This window comes from Ceratina calcarata, unplaced genomic scaffold (assembly GCF_001652005.2).
Source record: "Ceratina calcarata isolate Rehan_Ccalc_2016 unplaced genomic scaffold, ASM165200v1 scaffold78.2, whole genome shotgun sequence".
Taxonomy (NCBI): domain Eukaryota; kingdom Metazoa; phylum Arthropoda; class Insecta; order Hymenoptera; family Apidae; genus Ceratina; species Ceratina calcarata.
Genome location: NW_017179105.1, coordinates 1,140,613 through 1,158,665, shown reverse-complemented (window position 1 = coordinate 1,158,665; position 18,053 = coordinate 1,140,613). Strand labels below are relative to the sequence as shown.

The window sequence follows — 18,053 nt, the reverse complement described above, 5'->3', positions numbered from 1 at the left end:
TTTGGGATTGACTGTATAGCCAATACATCCTTAAACGCGTTCTTCTTCTACTAATTCAACGATCTTTGATCTGCATGAAAAAGTTACGTGGAAAGATGCGCGCGTCTAACGTAACAGAAGGAATGTAGGCGAGATCGGGCGAACCTGTTCTGTTCCATAGCGGAATTCGCAGATTCATCGGAACGATAGCTAGCCAACGTTTCCGGTATCGTCGTCCCACGCACAAAAGATACAATTTTTATGACTGTTAAGTAACCGCGTGGGATATCTGACTATCAAATTTCCGTTACATGAAGTATAAACGTAATTGAAATATATATACTAGGTAAATCAACTAGAATTGTCACATGAAGTAACTAAATACTTGATTTCATTCCTAGATGCTTTAACATCAATTTTTTATTCGATGAATTATTGAATGTACGAATACATTCTTGTATTTCGACGAATCGGAACTTTCTCGTTGCCTCGTTCTATAAATATATTTTGAACTTCCTTCGTATGACGTTCTATGAATTTTATAACGTATCAAAGATGAGCATCAAGTACTACGGAAACGAGGTTCAGTCTGGAGTTTGTGTAAACATAATCGGTAGCGGGGGCTCACGGGATTGTACATCTGTATTAATAACGGGATGGGTTAACGATCGCGACTCGGCTGTCGAGCCGGTGATTTATCAACGGTGTAAACATTGCCCTGGAATTTCCCTGTTTGCTTTTGCCGCCGCTCATTAGGGCCTGTAACGCGTCGAAATCGTGGCGCGGCGTAAAATTAGATTTGCGAGCTCGACTCGCGAGCACCGGTTGTGCAACGCGAGGAATATATCGTGAAATGTAAGTGCAGAGAGATATGATACGTCGCGACGCTCCCTTCAAACCAGTATTGAAGCATCCTTTGGTTTCTCAGTTTTAACGATATTTTCACATCTTCCACGTTGGATCATTTATTTTCATGTGTTAAACGTAGAAATATTTATTCTTATATATTGCATATGAATTTTTTAGTGTTAACGACTGATTTTATACAATACAATATAATAACGAGAGTTTAGTATCCGGATGGTCACTGAGAAATCGGGGACGGCTATTTATATTTATATGGCTAGCTATTCGACGTTGAAATCGGTTAGCTAAGGCGCGGGAAAATTCTCAGCGCTCGCCTCGTTTTCCATACAAAGCTTTCGTCGTTTTCTTCTTGCGTCCGCCTTCCCGGGCCTTTTTTTCATTCTCGAGACCGTTTAGCACGGAATTGATCTCGGCGTTTCCGCGGTTTCATGAGGATTTCATCGTTTAACCTTTTGGTTAACATGAATGTCTCCTTATAGAAAGAAATTGTTACAGAGCCTTCTGTCTATACGAGAAGTATATGTATATTTTTTATTGCGTTCAAGCCAGGAAATTAAAGACAGTCGTAAAATATGGCTTGATGTTCGATTATAATTCTTTATATATTTAGTTATTAATAAATAGTCGAAAATTGGCAAATATCTGTCAGCTTATTGAATTTCCAGAATACTTTGATGGGAACGTATTCTAAGTTCTTCGTGTCTTTAGATGCAACGTTAGTTCAAGTATGAGTCGTGGTTCATTAAATCCTGTGGTACCTATAATCGCGTCTTGGTTGGGTGATTACCATCGTGCTGGCATTCTTCGCTGGTGTTCCAAATAATGAGTTTCGGCCTTCACTTCTGAATAATTTCTGTTTAACTCGCGAAGCAAAGAAAGTAATCGCTCAATTTATACTGAACGACTAAAAAAACGTCGGATTTGTTCAGATCATCGGTCGAGAAAAGCGTTTCTTGCGACAGGGATTGTAGGTATGTGAAATCTGTTGAGTCCGGAGCGACTGGAATTAAAGAGACCGGTAATAAAATTCGTTACGTTCGAACGAAAAAAGGATACGGTAAGTCGATGGGATGCACGAATGCTACGCAACACCGACTCTCTCATGGAGCATGTGAATCGCAGCTGCGAACCACGGAACACATGGTCAACCGTTGCGCTCGCTACCGATGCGGATCTCTCGTGGCCGATGAAAATAAATACACCTAATCTCGCCGTTTATCCGTGGAACGCGTTACCACATCGCTAAGAGCCGATCTCGTATAAATTTTCAATGAAAACCTCCCCCGTCTTTCACTCCCCTTTGAATATTTTCATTCACGAGACTGCGAGCCCATCGAAATTTAAACAATGAATATTTGCATATACGCGAGACAAGCTCCCAGTTACATTCTCGGCGGAGTAATAACCATGTTTCGAGCGGCAATGACACCGTAATCTATATATTCCGAGCGAAATCGAAATCGGCGTTCGCGAAACGAATTTCCATGGAGCGGAACGTCGGAGCGAAGCCCGTGGAGGTAAAAAGCGGCGAAGGAATCCGAGGATCGCGTGTTCCCGGCGGAGAAGCCGGAGAAGCAGGTTAATTTTCCCGCGGCTTCCGGTGACCTTGGGACCACCGCGTGAAGAAAGAAACCGAGAGATTCTCTCTCATTCATTGCGCTGCGGGGTAGCAGGAAGATAATTGGGGTAGCGAATGGTGCGCCGGTGTAGTTAGTCGGTCATCCTCATGGTTCTCTCGGAAGGAATGCCGCGAATACCGATTCCCTAGGTCGTTCACCCCGCCCTCTCCTCGCTCGGCTCGGTTCCGCTCGTCCCGCTCGTCCCCGGTTACGTGGAAAACCGAGAACTCGTTTCGTGACCGCGTTTCTTTCGAAAAGCTCGTCCTAGAATAAACTGTACAGTCTTCGGGATAAAATATAGTCGAAGGTTTCACGGCCGAATTAATTCTCATCGAACAGTCACGGGGTTCGATGATTTAATTAGGCACGGTCCTCTAATTAATAAACAGTAGGAGAACCAGCGGGGGATTACGAAATCGAGTTAACATCGATATCGGACTTTCGAAATTCGCCTTTTAATTGTAATTCGCGCGATTTCCATGCGCGTTTGCATTTTTATTAGCTCTGGCAAGGAAGTTCGAAGCCAATCTCCCTGAGCCGAAAAATACGGGAGTCCATTAAATGCAAATACGGCAATCCTAACAGGCGGTGGCCCACGGAATTTACGTATCAAACGACGAGAAAAGTTCGATCAGGAAAATTCTAGGACGAAAGGAGTCGAGTGAAACTAGTTCCCGTTTATTAACACTAGATTGCCCAAGGAAGTAATTTTGACTGGTTTTGGGCAAATGTACAAATAATAATGCATAAATTATTTTTTTTCAAAGTTTCAATCTTTCTAGTGTTAAGTAATCTTATCTGACATAATACGGCATTACCAAAATCGCCGTTTTTTCTATACAATTGAATTTCACATGTCGCACTATAAGTTGCATTATCGAGAGAAGAAAAGCGTTTCCAATGGGGGAATTGGACGGCCCAGCGAACCGGAAAGAACGGTCAGCGTTCCAGCTGCAGTAATCCGTAGCAGAAATCGTAAATCCTTTCGCTCTCGTCCGTTTCGCGATAACAAAGGAACCCGCGGCCGCTTCTGCGAAACCGTTTCGCGGGATCTTTTCCATTCTCGTTAAACGCGGTTTGCTGACCCGACCGCGAGGAACCGCTGACATCGGTCGTCTGCCGAGGCAATTGTCGAACGGGACGAAACCGCGCCTGCCTCGTTCTCAGTAGCGATCGCGATTATTAATCACGATAACGAACAGCGTGGTAAATTTATCACGCTTCTGCGAAATAGCGTTTCGTCTTCATTCCGAGTTCATCATCTTGTTTCCCTGTCAGCAAGTTTACTCAGCTTAGGAGCGACAATTTCAAAAATGATCCAAATTCATTATTCATATTTAAAACCGTCGACTATAATTGTTATACTATTTATTGTAATACTGCGTTCCCATGGTTCGACGTTAGAAACGGGTATTAGAAGTCAGAAGGGGTGCAATTCAAATCGGGTTTGAATCCTTGATGCAAGACTTATGAATGATAAAGAACTGTTGACTCCGTGGCAATTCGCACCTGTCGTGCTGATCCCAGCTGCCGCGTGTTTATTCGGCGAGCAGCGCGGAAAATATGGCCGTTTACATTCCGTGGCCATTTTTACCGGGTACCCCTAAACGTTTCTTCGTTCCCCAAATAGTTGAATCGGTGCCAGAACGGTTTTTGTTACTCCCGTTCGCTGACGTGTACGAGCTTTCCATCGGTTTTATATAAATCCCGCGTCGCCTCTGCAAATAATTCCGAAAGCGAAGCTGCATGGAAGCGGCACCTGTTCCGCGGAACGTTTGTTACTCGCGAGCTATCGGAAATATTCGATGCTCCGTCGATGACAAAGCGAGGAAGAACGCGTGCCAGAATATGTCGAACGGATGGGAAATGAGCCAAGGGTTCTTCGCAGACGAACATTTGTCATCTCTGCGCGGGACACCGGAAGAGCCCGATTTTCACTGCTTTCATCGGGCAGAAGTCATTTGAAATCTGTCACAAGACCAAGTTGATGATCGTTGAACAGACCATCGACGATTCTCCGTTCCGCTTTAAAAATGCATTTACTACGCGAATGCTGAGACGTTATAAAGAAATCATTTATGCTAAATATATTTTCATCTACGTGCATTGAAGGATTAGTTTGTCGGTGGAACTGAACGAATTGATTCGAGCTTAAATCGTAGCCTTTATTGCCTTCTTGCTCGCGAGACACGAGGGACAAATAGAGGAACGGAGAGTAAATGGGAGGAGGAAGCCGGGTAAGCGTGCGTAAAAGTGCGACACCGCGTTTAATTTCGGCTTTCCTCGCGCCGAAAATATTCGCGCCACTTTCCGCGCCGGCATAGCGACGCAGGGATTCCTACGGGGGACCGCGGTGTCGGTTACCTAATTATAGTTGCATAGAAATCTGTAAGGGGACACCGGGACAACGCCGCCTTCTGCAACTCGGGTTACAGTGAAAACGCGTGTATGTACACGCACGCGGAAGATTCTTTGCGTGCGTGAGTGTCGCACAGCTTCCGGATACACCGCGTTTTCCACCGTTTTTCAGATAAAAAATACCAGTCAGCGTTGAAACAGAAAAGAGCTCTGACGAAAGTGAAATCACATGCATCCATGAAAAATCGATTACATGCATCTTGTTTCTCGATTTTAATAAGAAAAAGAATCTTGTCAAGATTTCTTTCCTTGCAGACAGACGATCAGATATTATTCAATAATTTTTTATAAAGATTCCTTCGGGTAAAAAGCTTGTAGGTATTCGTGGCAAGAAGCTCAAGGCTCGTGGTTCGGATATTCGATCGGATCTTTTAACCGCGTGAAGACGATCTAGCGATAGTTACGCGGGTAATCGAGCCTCGTTATACTTTTTGCCACCTTGCCTTTCCTCGACGTTTTCAAGATCCTGTATGGAAGAGCCGTTTATTAATCTTCGTCACGCTATCGATTGAGTTTCACTATTAAAGGATTCATAGAAAAATGATAAATAAAGAATCCTATCGTAGAAAAATTGTATCACTGATAGAAATCTACAATTTGATGACAACCGTAGTTTAAAATGAACGGTAACGTGTCTGGCACAAGCTGTTCTACAAAACGAGATAGGCAAACTTTAATTGCTTTGGGGTCAATAACACGGTTCTTCTGAAGTCAGAATTGGAACGACTCGATTCGTTACAGACTAGATATGATCCTATTCAGATTTGATATTTCCAGTAGCAATCGACAGGACGCCTGAATCGAGGAAGCGAGGTTTCCATTATCGATTACGTCTTCGCGAGGCTCAGGTGCGGTCTCCGCGTATGCGGTTGTAAATCCGTGAAACGACATCGATAATCGATCCCTTTCACTGGCCAAGTCGATTCCTGTTACATAAATTCCTCAATTAACGATCGTTAATTGCTGGACTTTCCTCCTTTTTCCATTGCGATCGAACAAACGGACTCTCGTTTACGTAACAATTCCCTTAATTGTCATCCATTTCTCGTCGACTCGATCTATCTCTTGTGTATTAAATTTTTGTATCTGGTCGTATTCAGTTTCGTCATTAATTTGAAAACGATTCGTAGATGTTATTCACACTGACAAATAATTTCAGTAAAAAATGATGTTGAAAACGTGAGAAATGATTTGTCCAAGGAAATTCGAATGAACTGGTAGGCGAATCGTCGCAATTAGAGCGCGGTGCGAAAACGAGACAGAAGCGGAGACACCCTCGCGTGCGTTCACCCGGCGCGGGTGTTTGTTCTCCAGCACGTACTACACGTCAAGAATGATTGTGCAAATACTACATGATACTGCAATTTACGGGTGAACCTTACACTTTCGTTTGCCGTCTCTCTCTCGAATCGTCGTCGTAACGTCGCGATATAATTACGCGAACCTAGAAACTAGCTCCGTGAACTCACGAGGGTTCGCGACCTTTTACGATTGTCATAGATTTAGTTTCTTTCTTCTGGCTGCTAAAACCACGTGAAACGTCGTCTTTTATTTTAAATCTTATCACGAGTTCAATTACAGGTTAAATTTTTCAATCGACAGAAAGAGAAATCATTAAAATTCTATGTAAGGGAATTTAATGGAAATCCCTTTTTATACCTTTTTCGTTTTGAGAAGAGGACGTGGTACAGTTCGCGTCGAAACGAAAAGTGGCGCTGTCGCTTTCGTGCGACCGCTTTTGGGCAGAGGATTTCCCGGCTGTTCGAATCGCGGTACTGTGTCATTCTAAAAATAGAGAAGAGAGGTTGAAACGAGAGAGAGAGTTAGCCGCGATCCGTCGGAGAGCGAGAGAAAGAGAGAGAGAGAGAGAGCGAGAGAGAAGGGATCGGCTCTCCTGTAGCTGCGGCCGGTCGTGAACCCGAAGAACGACCTCGGAGATACGCCGGCCCGGAGAGGGAAAAGAAGAAAGGTGTTGGTGTACGTGCTCGTCTGTGCGCGCGGGAACGAAGGAGATCGACGAACGGATAGAAAGAGGGTGTACGAGGGGAAAAAGAAAGCACAAGGAGGGGTATGGGAGAGGGGAGATTAAATTAAACAGACAGCTCGCGAAAGACTTTGAGAGCCACGACGACGACGGGGCTTGAAAGCGTTCTGCGGCGCGATTTTAAATATCACGCTGTGCCCGTCGAGTATGGAAAAACTGGCGTGCGCGCATGCACCCTGTGTGTCGCAAGCACCCGGCGCGGCGCGCGCGCGCGCGCTCGTTCTCAAACACTTTCTAATTTTACCGTGCCGCGGCTTTAGTTTACGCCGGATCCTTCTCTGTTTGTAAATCGTTCACTGAAATTCGTCAAACACTTCTGCCAGATGGACTGAATTATGTTTTTGAAAATGTACATTGCGTCTCTCTCAACAGAAAAGCCAGTTTCCAGCTACGATGCGTGCCTTAGATATGCTAATCACCGGAGAATGAACGATCCGAGAGGCGAATAAAATATCAGATAGAGGCAGTCGCGTTATCGATATCCCGTGCAACGACGCGATGACATTACAATAAATTGGCGCCGAGAAGACAGTTAGGTATTCCTTAACGGCTAGTTTAAGCGAATATATAGTTGCGCGTCGTTTTGCTAAGCGAATCGGTAAAAAGAAAATCGCTGCTGGACGCGTCTCGAGCCGGTCTAACGGAATCGTAACTGTAGCTATTAAGGAGACGTTTAGGACCTCTCGCAAACGACAGGCTTTACTAGTTTGCACCCAGTAATTCAATCCTATGTTCAGTAGAGGTTTTCTTTTCGGTTACGCCTGACCCAGAGTAACGTTAACAAGTCGGAGAACATCGATTAAGGCTCGTTTCGGTGGACCTATAAATTGTTACCCCTTATGGTCTCGGAATAACCTCGCCCGACGAATTTAGATCAGTGAAACAAAAAGATATTACGCGAATGGAATTCTATTCTAAATTACTTTCTACAGATATTATGGTTTAATAAAATTATTCAAGATTGAAAGTACAAATTTTCCAGTTGTTATAATATTCTCATTTTAAAACTGAATTAATAATAAGAAGGTTTCTCCAGACCTGCGCTATGCTTCGGACAGTGCAAAGAAATTTGCCAGTAGACTCCAGGAAGCAAGGGGGTATCCTTGAGGAGTTTCAGATTTCATTTTCGAAATACGTTGGGTCGCCGCGCGGCATAAATACGCGAACGCGGTGGAATGGCTAATAATAGTCGGTTTTGGCTTGGCGGCCAACAACGCGGCAGAGAGAGCCTGCCCGTTGCAACTGCTTCCTGAGTTCCACGAGGCCGTATCTTCCGTTAATTTCGCTGTACGAGAATTAAACGGCCTGGACATCTCGTATTCTCGCCGCGAATCGCGCGTCCCTCGAAGAAGGACGCGTCTCAGGTTCGTCTCGTTGTTCACCGAATCCGGAGCAAACTAAGAATAGCGTGCCATCTCCGGTTCTCCTCGCATACTTTCGTAATTGTCGGATCGCGGATGTTTATACACAGGCCTCGTCCAAATTCATGATGCAGTAATAATTTTACCTGACTCTCTCATCATCCTTTTCTTATTTTATATGAACATATGAAAACCTGGAAATCTGTATTACTGATTCTTACAACACCCATGGATGTACTCAAATAATGAGATATGAGAATGCCATGTTTTCGAGAAATGGAAGAAAGACGTGTCGGTTGACGCGCAATGATTAATGTTACTCTACCTGTTGACGCTCCGGTGCGAAACTGCGAAGATGACAGAATGCGAAATGTAAAAATTGCGCAACGAGTCGCATATCCCGAATCTAATTCGGTCGTTGAATTAAGATCCTGCTTCTCTGCTCGGGGAAATTGTTAGTCCAGAAATATCTACGTGACCTTCTTCGAAATGGTGCGAGAAGGTGGCGGCGTCTATCTATTCTAGCTCTCTCTCCGTACGGGATTCGGTGGGACCATTAATCTATTATCTACGTCGCGTAAATCAGTGAGAGTTTTTCTCGAATTCGCGGCAGTTAATATCCTCGCGCGAGATCGAGAACTCGTTCCGTTCACTTTATGGGGCTAGAGCTTCGCGTTCGCGTGACCATAAAACCGTACACGCGAGTCACTCGCGATTTCCTTCGCATCCTCTCCCTTTCGTTCCTCATCGTACAAACATAATAGGGCAACGTTGAATCGTTGAATGTATTGGCTTCAGGTGTCCAGGGTGCGACTGTCGGACGAACCAGGCTCGCCATAATGGCGGAGGTGGCTACCAAGAAGTCGATCAACGTCGTAAGTAACAAAAAAAGCGAAGTGTGTAGTGTTCAATCTAACAACGGTTTGATCCAGTTGGATAACATAACCGCGAGTAACAACCAACTAATCTCGTTGTGCGAGAACGACGACGAGGACGACCTAATATTGACTAACAACACGCGTAACGAGCTGAACGCGGAGGACAAGAGCCTGCAGGAGTTGATCGAGAGCGAGTTGGCGCTTAGGATCTGTTCGAGCACCGAGGAAGCCGGTATCGAACCTGAAGAACAGGAAGAAATGGCCAACGAACCGGAACCTGTGAAAAAAATCGTGTTGGACCGACCACAGGATCTCGTAGACGTGAACGCTGAGTTCATCGCCGCGGAAACGGAACACTCGTCGATGATAAAAGAGCCTTACAGTTACCAAAATGGTCACGTGTCGCCGGATACGAAGACCTCAGATCCCGTGGAGCCGGAACTGATCGGATTTCGGGACGAGGAAGAGGAGCAAGTGTTGGATCAGTCGGAAGTTGGCGGCATAGTGATCGAGGAGGAAACAACGGCGAGCGAGCGAGATCAGCTGGAGGATGACAAATTCCCACGAAACGAGGATAGCGAGGATACGTGTCCAGATTATCCGGTGCTTCAGCAGGCCGAGGCCTCGGAGAGGCTGCAGCAAGTTTCGAGCATGATCCAGGAATCCTCGGAGCCACTCCTGGATCTCGAGCTAACCGCGACACCGATCTACGTCGAGAAATACCAAGAGGAAAAGGAGGTTCAGGATATAGTGTCGGAGGTGGTCGAGGAGAATATCGTGAAAATGGATAATTCACCAGTGGCAGAGAACGTCGAGGAAAAGAGAGAAGTGCTGGATACGTGGACGGAACAGGAATGCCAGCAGGGTCAGTTCTCCGACAATTTTGATCAGATGTGCCAAGAGGATACGAATCTCTGTGAAAAGATCATAGAAGAACCTGAATCGACAGATGAAAAGGTTAGCCAGTCTATGATAGACACCGAGTGCGGGAGGGAACAAGAAATAGACCAAGTCAGAGAGCTTTCGACGAACGAGGAGTCAAATGGAACGACGAATGAAAAATTGGAATCTGACTTGGTAGAAGAGAAAACTCCCGTTGAACCCGAGGACACACCTGTTACAGTAAAATCTGTCGAGGAACTCGAAGAGACTCGAGTCGTACCGTCCAGGAGTTTCGATGAAGGAACTCTGAGTCGGTCGGAGAGTTCCACCGAAGCCGTCAGTACTCAGGAATTCCTCGACACGGAACGCCGTGTGCTGAACGAGGAAAATTGCGAGCAGGAAGAGTCGCAGACCACGCCGGAGAGAAGCGATCCTCAGATAAGGAATCTGGAGGAGGAGGAGTACGAGGAAGGTAAGGAGGAAGAAGCGAAAGAGGAAGCGAACGATAATGTGGACGAGCAGAACGTGATAACGGAATCGTCCAGCGAACTGTCCGTCTCCGAGCCTACGTTCATCGAGAAAACGGAGGTGGTCATATCGGAGAGCACCGTACAAATCGTTTCCGAGACGCAGTGTCTCGAAAATGACGACGAGGAACAAGAAGAAGAGGAACAATTACCGAATCACGATTCCCCTGCACGCGCCCCACTCGCCACTCCGGACGACGAGATCAGCGACGTTTCTAACGCGTGTGACGTAAGTTTTGCTTCGTTTGCCACTAATCTTTGATCGACAGGTATACTCGAGATGATCGTCAACAGAAAATAATTGCATTTTTCTATTACGATACCCTCGAGAAAAAGTATACGACGAGGTATGAAAAGTTTGATCTTGTCTAATCGTTTGGCAAGAAGACTGCTTTTACCATTTTGTGGGAATGCTCGTTGTTTTCTCTGTGTCGAATGGTGTGCATCGTTTCGATTGGCCAAGTAACAATTAATCTTAATCGACTTAAACGTAATGAAAATCGGTAGACCGCGCAGCAATTTAGTTGAAAAACCGATGTGTATACTCGACGTTACGTTATTTCGTTACTGCCGAGTGTTGAGTAATTCTTGCAAACGAGCCGTATTCCGCTTTTCCTGTGCGGCTCTCTGAAACGTTAATTAAGTACCGCCACCGTTGCGCGTGCTCCCACGCATATTCCGTGCCGGTAATAATTAATCTCATTAATTCCCGGCAACGTCGAATCTCCAGGTGAATCGTGTGTCCTCTTTAATCGACGATGACTCCCGCTCTTCTTCTCGCGGAGGGAAGAGTCGTAAGATTGTTGCGGTGTAAACGTTGTCGCGTTTAATTAGATAACAAAGACCTAAGTGGCTGGTTGACACCGCCCAGCGGCGCGTAACCACTTTCGTTCTCCGTTATTTCTCTTCATTGACACCCGGTCACGACACGCGCGAGTTCGTTCGATCGGCGAGACTGCGAATGTAGTTCACGGCTGCAATAACGCGAACCGAAACTCTGCAATTAAACTTCGAACACGGAGTGTAAATCAGGTTTTCGATAAGCATCGATCATGGATCGTGATTAAGCGGCTTACGACAGGGAAAAGTCGGAGGTTTAATATAGTTTTACGAGGAACTTAAAACTCGAAGGTCAAGACGGTGATACGATTTGTACGATGGGCATGTAATTCCGGCATTTTACATCATCGAAAACTTGAGACTTGTAACGAAGACGTGATCGTAATGTAGATGAGCTTCTGAAAAATCGATCAACGAGTTGGACGTACCTCCGCGATACGAGTGGAAAATGTCCGCGATAATTCACGTGAACAGATGGACGAGTACCGGAAGCAATCTGCTCGTTTATCAACGCGTCGCTACGAAACCGAGTTATCACGGAGTCGGTTCAACGACCATCGTCCATTCTATTACTTTATTCCCGCCGCACTCTGGTTCATCTACAGTTTCATAGAATTCGTTCCTTCCACTCTTTCGATGTTTCTCAAGATCGATTAAGGAAGTTGGACGTGAAAATTATGATGGAAACACCTTAAAATCCTTGTAATGTCCGATATAATTTTCTTTGCACAAACGAGTCCCACGCACGATGCACAGATGACAAAAAACGAACGACGTTTAAAGAACGAGGCACACTTAAACGAGGTCGATCTCGAATGAGACGCCGGCCAATCCTGATACTCGGTTCGTTAGTGGATCTGCTCGGTACCTTTCGTTCTGCTACCTGAACACCGTCTGGTTCCCCTCGTATTTTACCTGGCCACCCGTACGCGGCCAACCGTCTCCCCGTGTCCGGTGGAAACGGCCAATCGCGGAAATTCACCGTATCCCCACGATTTCCCTTCTTCTGCCTGTCCACGCTTTGGAGAGCATCGAGTTTCCTGAACTTGAGTCTGCCAGCCCGTCTCCAAACGTTGGCCAGACGATCTACCGAGCCGCGGATCTAGTGTCGATCTTTCGCTTGCGTCAGAACGAAGATGATCTTCGCACAGGTAGGACCAAGGTCGTCCAAGTAAAATCTGTTTGATCTTCAAACGCGGTGTGTTCACTTTCTCTTTTTATCGTTTAACATCGTTTTTGAGTGAACGAGATTTACCGTGAGTAGCAAAATTCCTCGTCTATCGATCGTGTTTACGTGAATCGTCGGTCGACGAGTTTAATTGCGTCGTTCAACGATTTATCTTGGACTTCTTATTACGCATCACGGTACTCTTTCCTGTTTGCGCACGTTTTTCCGATCAGTATCGAACCGTCTGAGCTCGTGCCAAGGGAGCCGACCCCAGGGTGCTCGTGAAACACGTTCCCCTACTCTTCTCCCTTGTACACGCTCTCCTTCCCTCATCTGCTCCCTGTGGTTCTTCCGTCAGCTTTCGTCGACCTCGTTGCCAAGGTAGACGCACGCCGTCGTCCTGAGTAACTAACCAGTGCTCGTGCCAGCAGGATCGATCAGTTCCGTCACGATTTTTACAGAGACTGTGAACCTGCTGTTCGCGACTGTTCCGTCACGGTTTTCAACGAGCACTTTGATCCTTGTCAAAGCTATTCTGTTCTGATTGCGATTCTCTGAAAGGACTGTGAATTTGGACTAGTGATTCTTTTCTCAGTGGTTGATTAAAAAGGTTTTTTTTTTCATATTTTAAATTAATCAAGGAGTGTGAAAGATTAGGATCGGCTGAAAAAATTCGCGTGAGGACTCGGCGATTTTTCACGGTACGTCTGAGAACCGGCGTTTCCTCTTGGAAATAATCCGAGAATTGTTCAGTGGCTGAGTTTCAACAATCATCGAAAGTTCGCGTGCTCGAAGATCGTGTTTAGCATTTAGCCGAAAAATTGTGAAAGTGAATCGGAAGCGGCCGAATTAGAAAGTCTCGTTACGAAAGTTACACGCTGCTCCCGTTCACCGTGACCATCTTATTCTTCATCGGAGGTATCAACGATGCTACTCGATCAGAAACGAGGCGTTCATACGAGACGACTTAATTATATTTCCTTATAAGAACAGTCGTTCTCAATGAGGAGGTGTTTTCGGTTTGGGAAATACTTTTGAAACGAGTCTTGCTGGCTATCCGCGGGTTACGTGGCAGTGTAATTAGGTGTGTCGGTGAGAAGTCGGGCGCCGCACTGGTAACGAGGCATTGCGTCGATCGAGCTCATCTAATAAGAAGAGATTGCGAAGAACGCGTTTGTTGCAACTGATTTCACGTCTCTTGGTTAAAGTGGAGCACAATATATTGCAGACACTTTCGCTGTAAATTGTTCATTTTCAAACTTGTGCATTTCTGCTTATTAACGTTTCACAGAAATTTAATTAATTGAGAACCGTGTCAATTATAAAATGATCACACTCATCGACAGAGTGGTTCATTAAACAGTTTAACTGGGAATGACCGGGACGGGAACCGGAAGTTCATTAGGCACGAACGAAAATCAGCGTGAGAAGATCGTGGCGGTATTGAAAAAGCTCGTAAAGCCGTCGTTTACTTATCTCTTATCCACGACGAGTACAGGATTCCTTCGTGAAAGCCGATTTATCTTCTGTATATACCTGATAAGCTCGCGCCGGGTAACAACAGGAAGTCACGCGATTAGGACCCCCTAATCGTTATCATTTCATTTTCCATTTTCGAGTGAAACTCTCGGTGGATAATGGTTGCGTCACGGGCATTGTTGCCTAGAGTTCGTGCACCTGTTCGCCGAGGAACGCGATCCGCTTGTTGAACGGTAAGATCGGTCGCTGATTCATATCTAACCGGTCATTAATATCTTGTTAACGCGGGTAAAAGGAATGCACGACACTCTTTCCAGTTTGCCCATTGATCGATGCAATACGTTGCTACATTATTTCAGATAGATATCTATTTATACTTCAGTTTCATATTTCAAATTCACGCGATTTCCAAAAGCATTATACGAAACTTTCTACGGACGTTCATACGAAATTTGCATACCGTTTGATTAGCTATTATATGGTTTGGACGATATCTAAATTATCGTTCTGTAATTATCACGAATTATGCTAATGAACAAATAGCGAATAGAGAGAGAGGGTACATGAGTTATGATGTTGAGCCACTTACGAGATTTACAATCGTTGTGTGTCCGCCGTCCAGTGTGTAAATTGGAAGTGCACTTTTGTTATTCGGCTAAAACTAGTCTGTAATCGAGAGGCGTAAATTTCGAAAATAATCGACGCCTCGAACGAGGTCGGATTACCGTTCGGGCGTATTAGCGACAGTATCACCGTTATTAAACGATACGTTCAATGTTTCGCAACTTTCGAATTATAAGTTCCTCCCTCCGGATGCGACGGCTCGAAGAAACTTACGGAATATCATTAAAGAAACTGTTCGACCGTCCCCTGACTCCGGTTGGATTAAAGATTGTGTGGGATTCTTGGAAGATAATCGCGTACAAGTTTACCATTATGCGTCACGCAGATATTGAAAGAAATTATAGTACTCGAGGACATTATTCAATCGGAACATAATTGTTCAAACAACTTTCAATCCTCTGAGTGTTGGTAGACACTTCCTTTCGGTTTCAATTTTCACACCAGCACTTAAAGACTTGAAAGCAGATTTACGGATCATTTAATATGCTTGAATTTTTTAATGTAGAGCGAAAGCCGGGAGGAGACGATAACGACGTCGAGCGTGGTGAGCTCGTCGAATGCCAAGGGTGGCACTAAGACGAAGAAGAAGAAGATCGAAGGTGTAGCCGGAAACGATGCTTCGCCAAATCTTACTCCCCGCACAAAGAAAACTAAGAAGAGCAAGAAGAGCGAGCTCGAGAAGGAGAACATCTCCGTGGTAAGAGTGTGATTCATTCGTTTTCTATCATCTAGTCTCTAGGGGATGATCAACCCATACGAATTTCTGAATTATCGATATCTTAGTAGAAATTAATGTATGTAAAAGTGATATGGAAATTCTTAAGGGTTGTTCATTTATATAATTGTAAACGAGAAGCGAACAGAAGAGATGGGGGTCAGTGTTTCCTTCGGAAAAGCCAGAACGTGACCATCGAATCGGGATCGAGGACTCGAGACGGCCTATGGTATAAACACACGTTGCGCATGAACGTCATGTCGTGTTAATTAACAGTGTCGATGCATCCATGAGACAGATGATGGCCTCCTCTTCTCGTGAAAGCCGGAAGTCGGTGTTTAAATCCTTATTTGCATGCGCCCGATTCCACGAGCAACAATTTCCAGGCTTTTCACCGTAATTGACTCGTGGTAAACGGGATCTAAATTTTTTCCTTGTGTCAGTCTATATTGTCTTAAAGAACGTCTCTCCCTTTGGACATTCCACAGTCATTTTTCCAAGCAGAAAAGTCTCGTGCCAATGCCGAGAAAGTCTGTACAGTTCTTTTTGAAAAATTCTCCGCCGAGACTCGTCTGGAAAGTTTTTCTACCCTTCGTACCGATCCTCCTACTCCGGGATGACGAGATCCGGCATCTCTCCCATTATAGCAATGTTGCATGTACAGCGTGCGTGTTGTTTGTCTGTTTGTCAGAACTGTAACTCGCGACAGCCGAGCATGCACCCCGGTTCCCGCAAGGCGAACACGGAATCCCTCGACTTCTCGGACGAGAACGATCTGTCGAACGTGAACGTGAAGTCGCTGGTAAGTTCCCGGAAACGCGAACGGGGTTTCCACGCGAGCGAGCAAAGTGGCCACAATTTTCCTTTTCTCCGCACGGCTCGATCCAACAAATTGTCCACCGCGGTCAGCTTCGATCCTGGCCATTACTCGCGTGCGGCGGGCCCGCGTAAACTCGCCACGTGTCGCCGCTCGCGTGTCCCGTTCGCGATTCGCGCGCGACCGACCAAGGAATTCGATTCGCGTGCGCGAGCCACGATATTTTTTCTCTCTCCCTCGTTCACCGAGGAAACGCGGTCCAGCTGGAAAAACCGTAAACGAGATACCGGTATTATTTATGACCCGCTTAGATAAAACTTGAAAAGATCATTGCCGACGGGCCCAATAGAAAATTGAGAGATTCTTAATGATTCGTTGAGACACGCGATGTCGAGATTAATATCATTTTTATCGAACGTCAGTGTAAATAAATCTATCCGATTGAGTAAGAGATAACGCCTGATCGATTCCTAGTTAAATTATATATCCTGCATGTATAGAATGTATCGGTGTAACCACCTACGAGTTTATACGAGGACAGTAGAGATCCGATTGACAACGGTCCAAGTAGAATTTACCCAGGTGACTTAGCATGCGACTTAGCTTTGTATCCTGTGCAATTGTATTTTGTGCATGCAGACACAGAATTATGTATCGGAGGCGACGAGAAACGAGCAGGACCGGTGCACGAAGGAAAAGATCGCGACTGGGGTGTCGATCAAACAGCTGGTAAGTGAGAGGACAATCGATTAGCCTCTTTCGACTCTCTGATCAATTTATCTCCGTTATTTCTTATCAATAATAATTAGACCGCGGATTTTCAAGCAAAAGGAAATATGCATTTTTCACGTTCTGTATCCATCGTAAAATTCGCAGTCTAATAATTAATGTTAAACGAATATTCATGTCGTTTATGTATAACGTGTAACGTCTTTTGATAATGAACGCTTGTTCGCGCGGCTGATATTTAATGAATACCGCTTTCTTTTTCTTCAAATGGCTGTCGAATTACACTTTGTCAGTTGTATTTTGTCACTAACAGTGTCGTAGCTTCGGCGACATCTCGAACATGAGCGACGGCGATCAGGCGACCTACGGGAAAACGAATCACACGATGGATTCCGAGGAGGTATTGTATATCAAGTCTAATCATTGCGTTTCGGTTATCATTATCACAACAAGATGGATCTGTACGTTCGAGACATTTAATGCATATTTAAAATTTTCTGCATACTTTTCTATAAATTCATAAAAGAGTTTATTAATCCGTCTCGCGAGAATTGTGTTTGGAAAATATATTTCCTCGACGGTTGCGTCGATTAAGGATGTATTGGCTATACATTTAATCCCAAAAGTTTATGTTTATAAAACGCATTTCCTATAATTAAAAATAGTGCACTTTTCTTCTAATTTCGGTATTTAATGAGTTACATATGATTATTTGGCATTTTATTGATGTTGACAAAATCCGATCATCCCAGCGTCGAAATGGCGAACTTTTGACAAAAAATTTCGTTTTTCTTTAATAACTCTTAAACCGTTGAATCTGCGGGAAAATTGCATAAGACCTTTCTTGTAGAGGACGACGAGAGCTGTAATTTCTGTATAAAAATTCTTTGCTAGCATTAATATTTAACGAGTTATTGGCGAAAAACTAAAAAACAGTTTTTTGCAAATTACTCGTTAACTATAGACGCTAGCGAAAAATTTTTACATGGAAATTGTAGATCTCGTCGTCCTCTACAAGAAAGGTCATATGCCATTTTCCCGTAGATCCAACAGTTTGGGAGTTATTGGCTAAAAACGAAAATTTGGAAGAAATTAAAGGGGTACCC

The 18,053-nt window shown here is 44.8% G+C and overlaps 1 protein-coding gene across 13 annotated transcripts in view; it reads left to right on the top strand.

The window, feature by feature from the left end:
- LOC108630709 (xin actin-binding repeat-containing protein 2) overlaps window positions 1-18,053 on the top strand; it is a 49,489-nt gene that overhangs the window by 16,076 nt on the left and 15,360 nt on the right. For 8 of the 13 annotated variants that reach the window (XM_026818219.1, XM_026818217.1, XM_018034145.2 and 5 more), the window contains exons 2-6: window positions 9,087-10,804; window positions 15,192-15,383; window positions 16,093-16,203; window positions 16,858-16,947; window positions 17,261-17,347. In XM_026818219.1, coding sequence (XP_026674020.1) covers window positions 9,128-10,804; window positions 15,192-15,383; window positions 16,093-16,203; window positions 16,858-16,947; window positions 17,261-17,347 — 2,157 coding nt within the window. In that variant the 5' untranslated portion in view covers window positions 9,087-9,127. The remainder of the gene's footprint in view (window positions 1-9,086; window positions 10,805-15,191; window positions 15,384-16,092; window positions 16,204-16,857; window positions 16,948-17,260; window positions 17,348-18,053) is intronic. The other 5 variants (XM_018034146.2, XM_026818220.1, XM_018034150.2 and 2 more) reach the window with 5 other exon arrangements.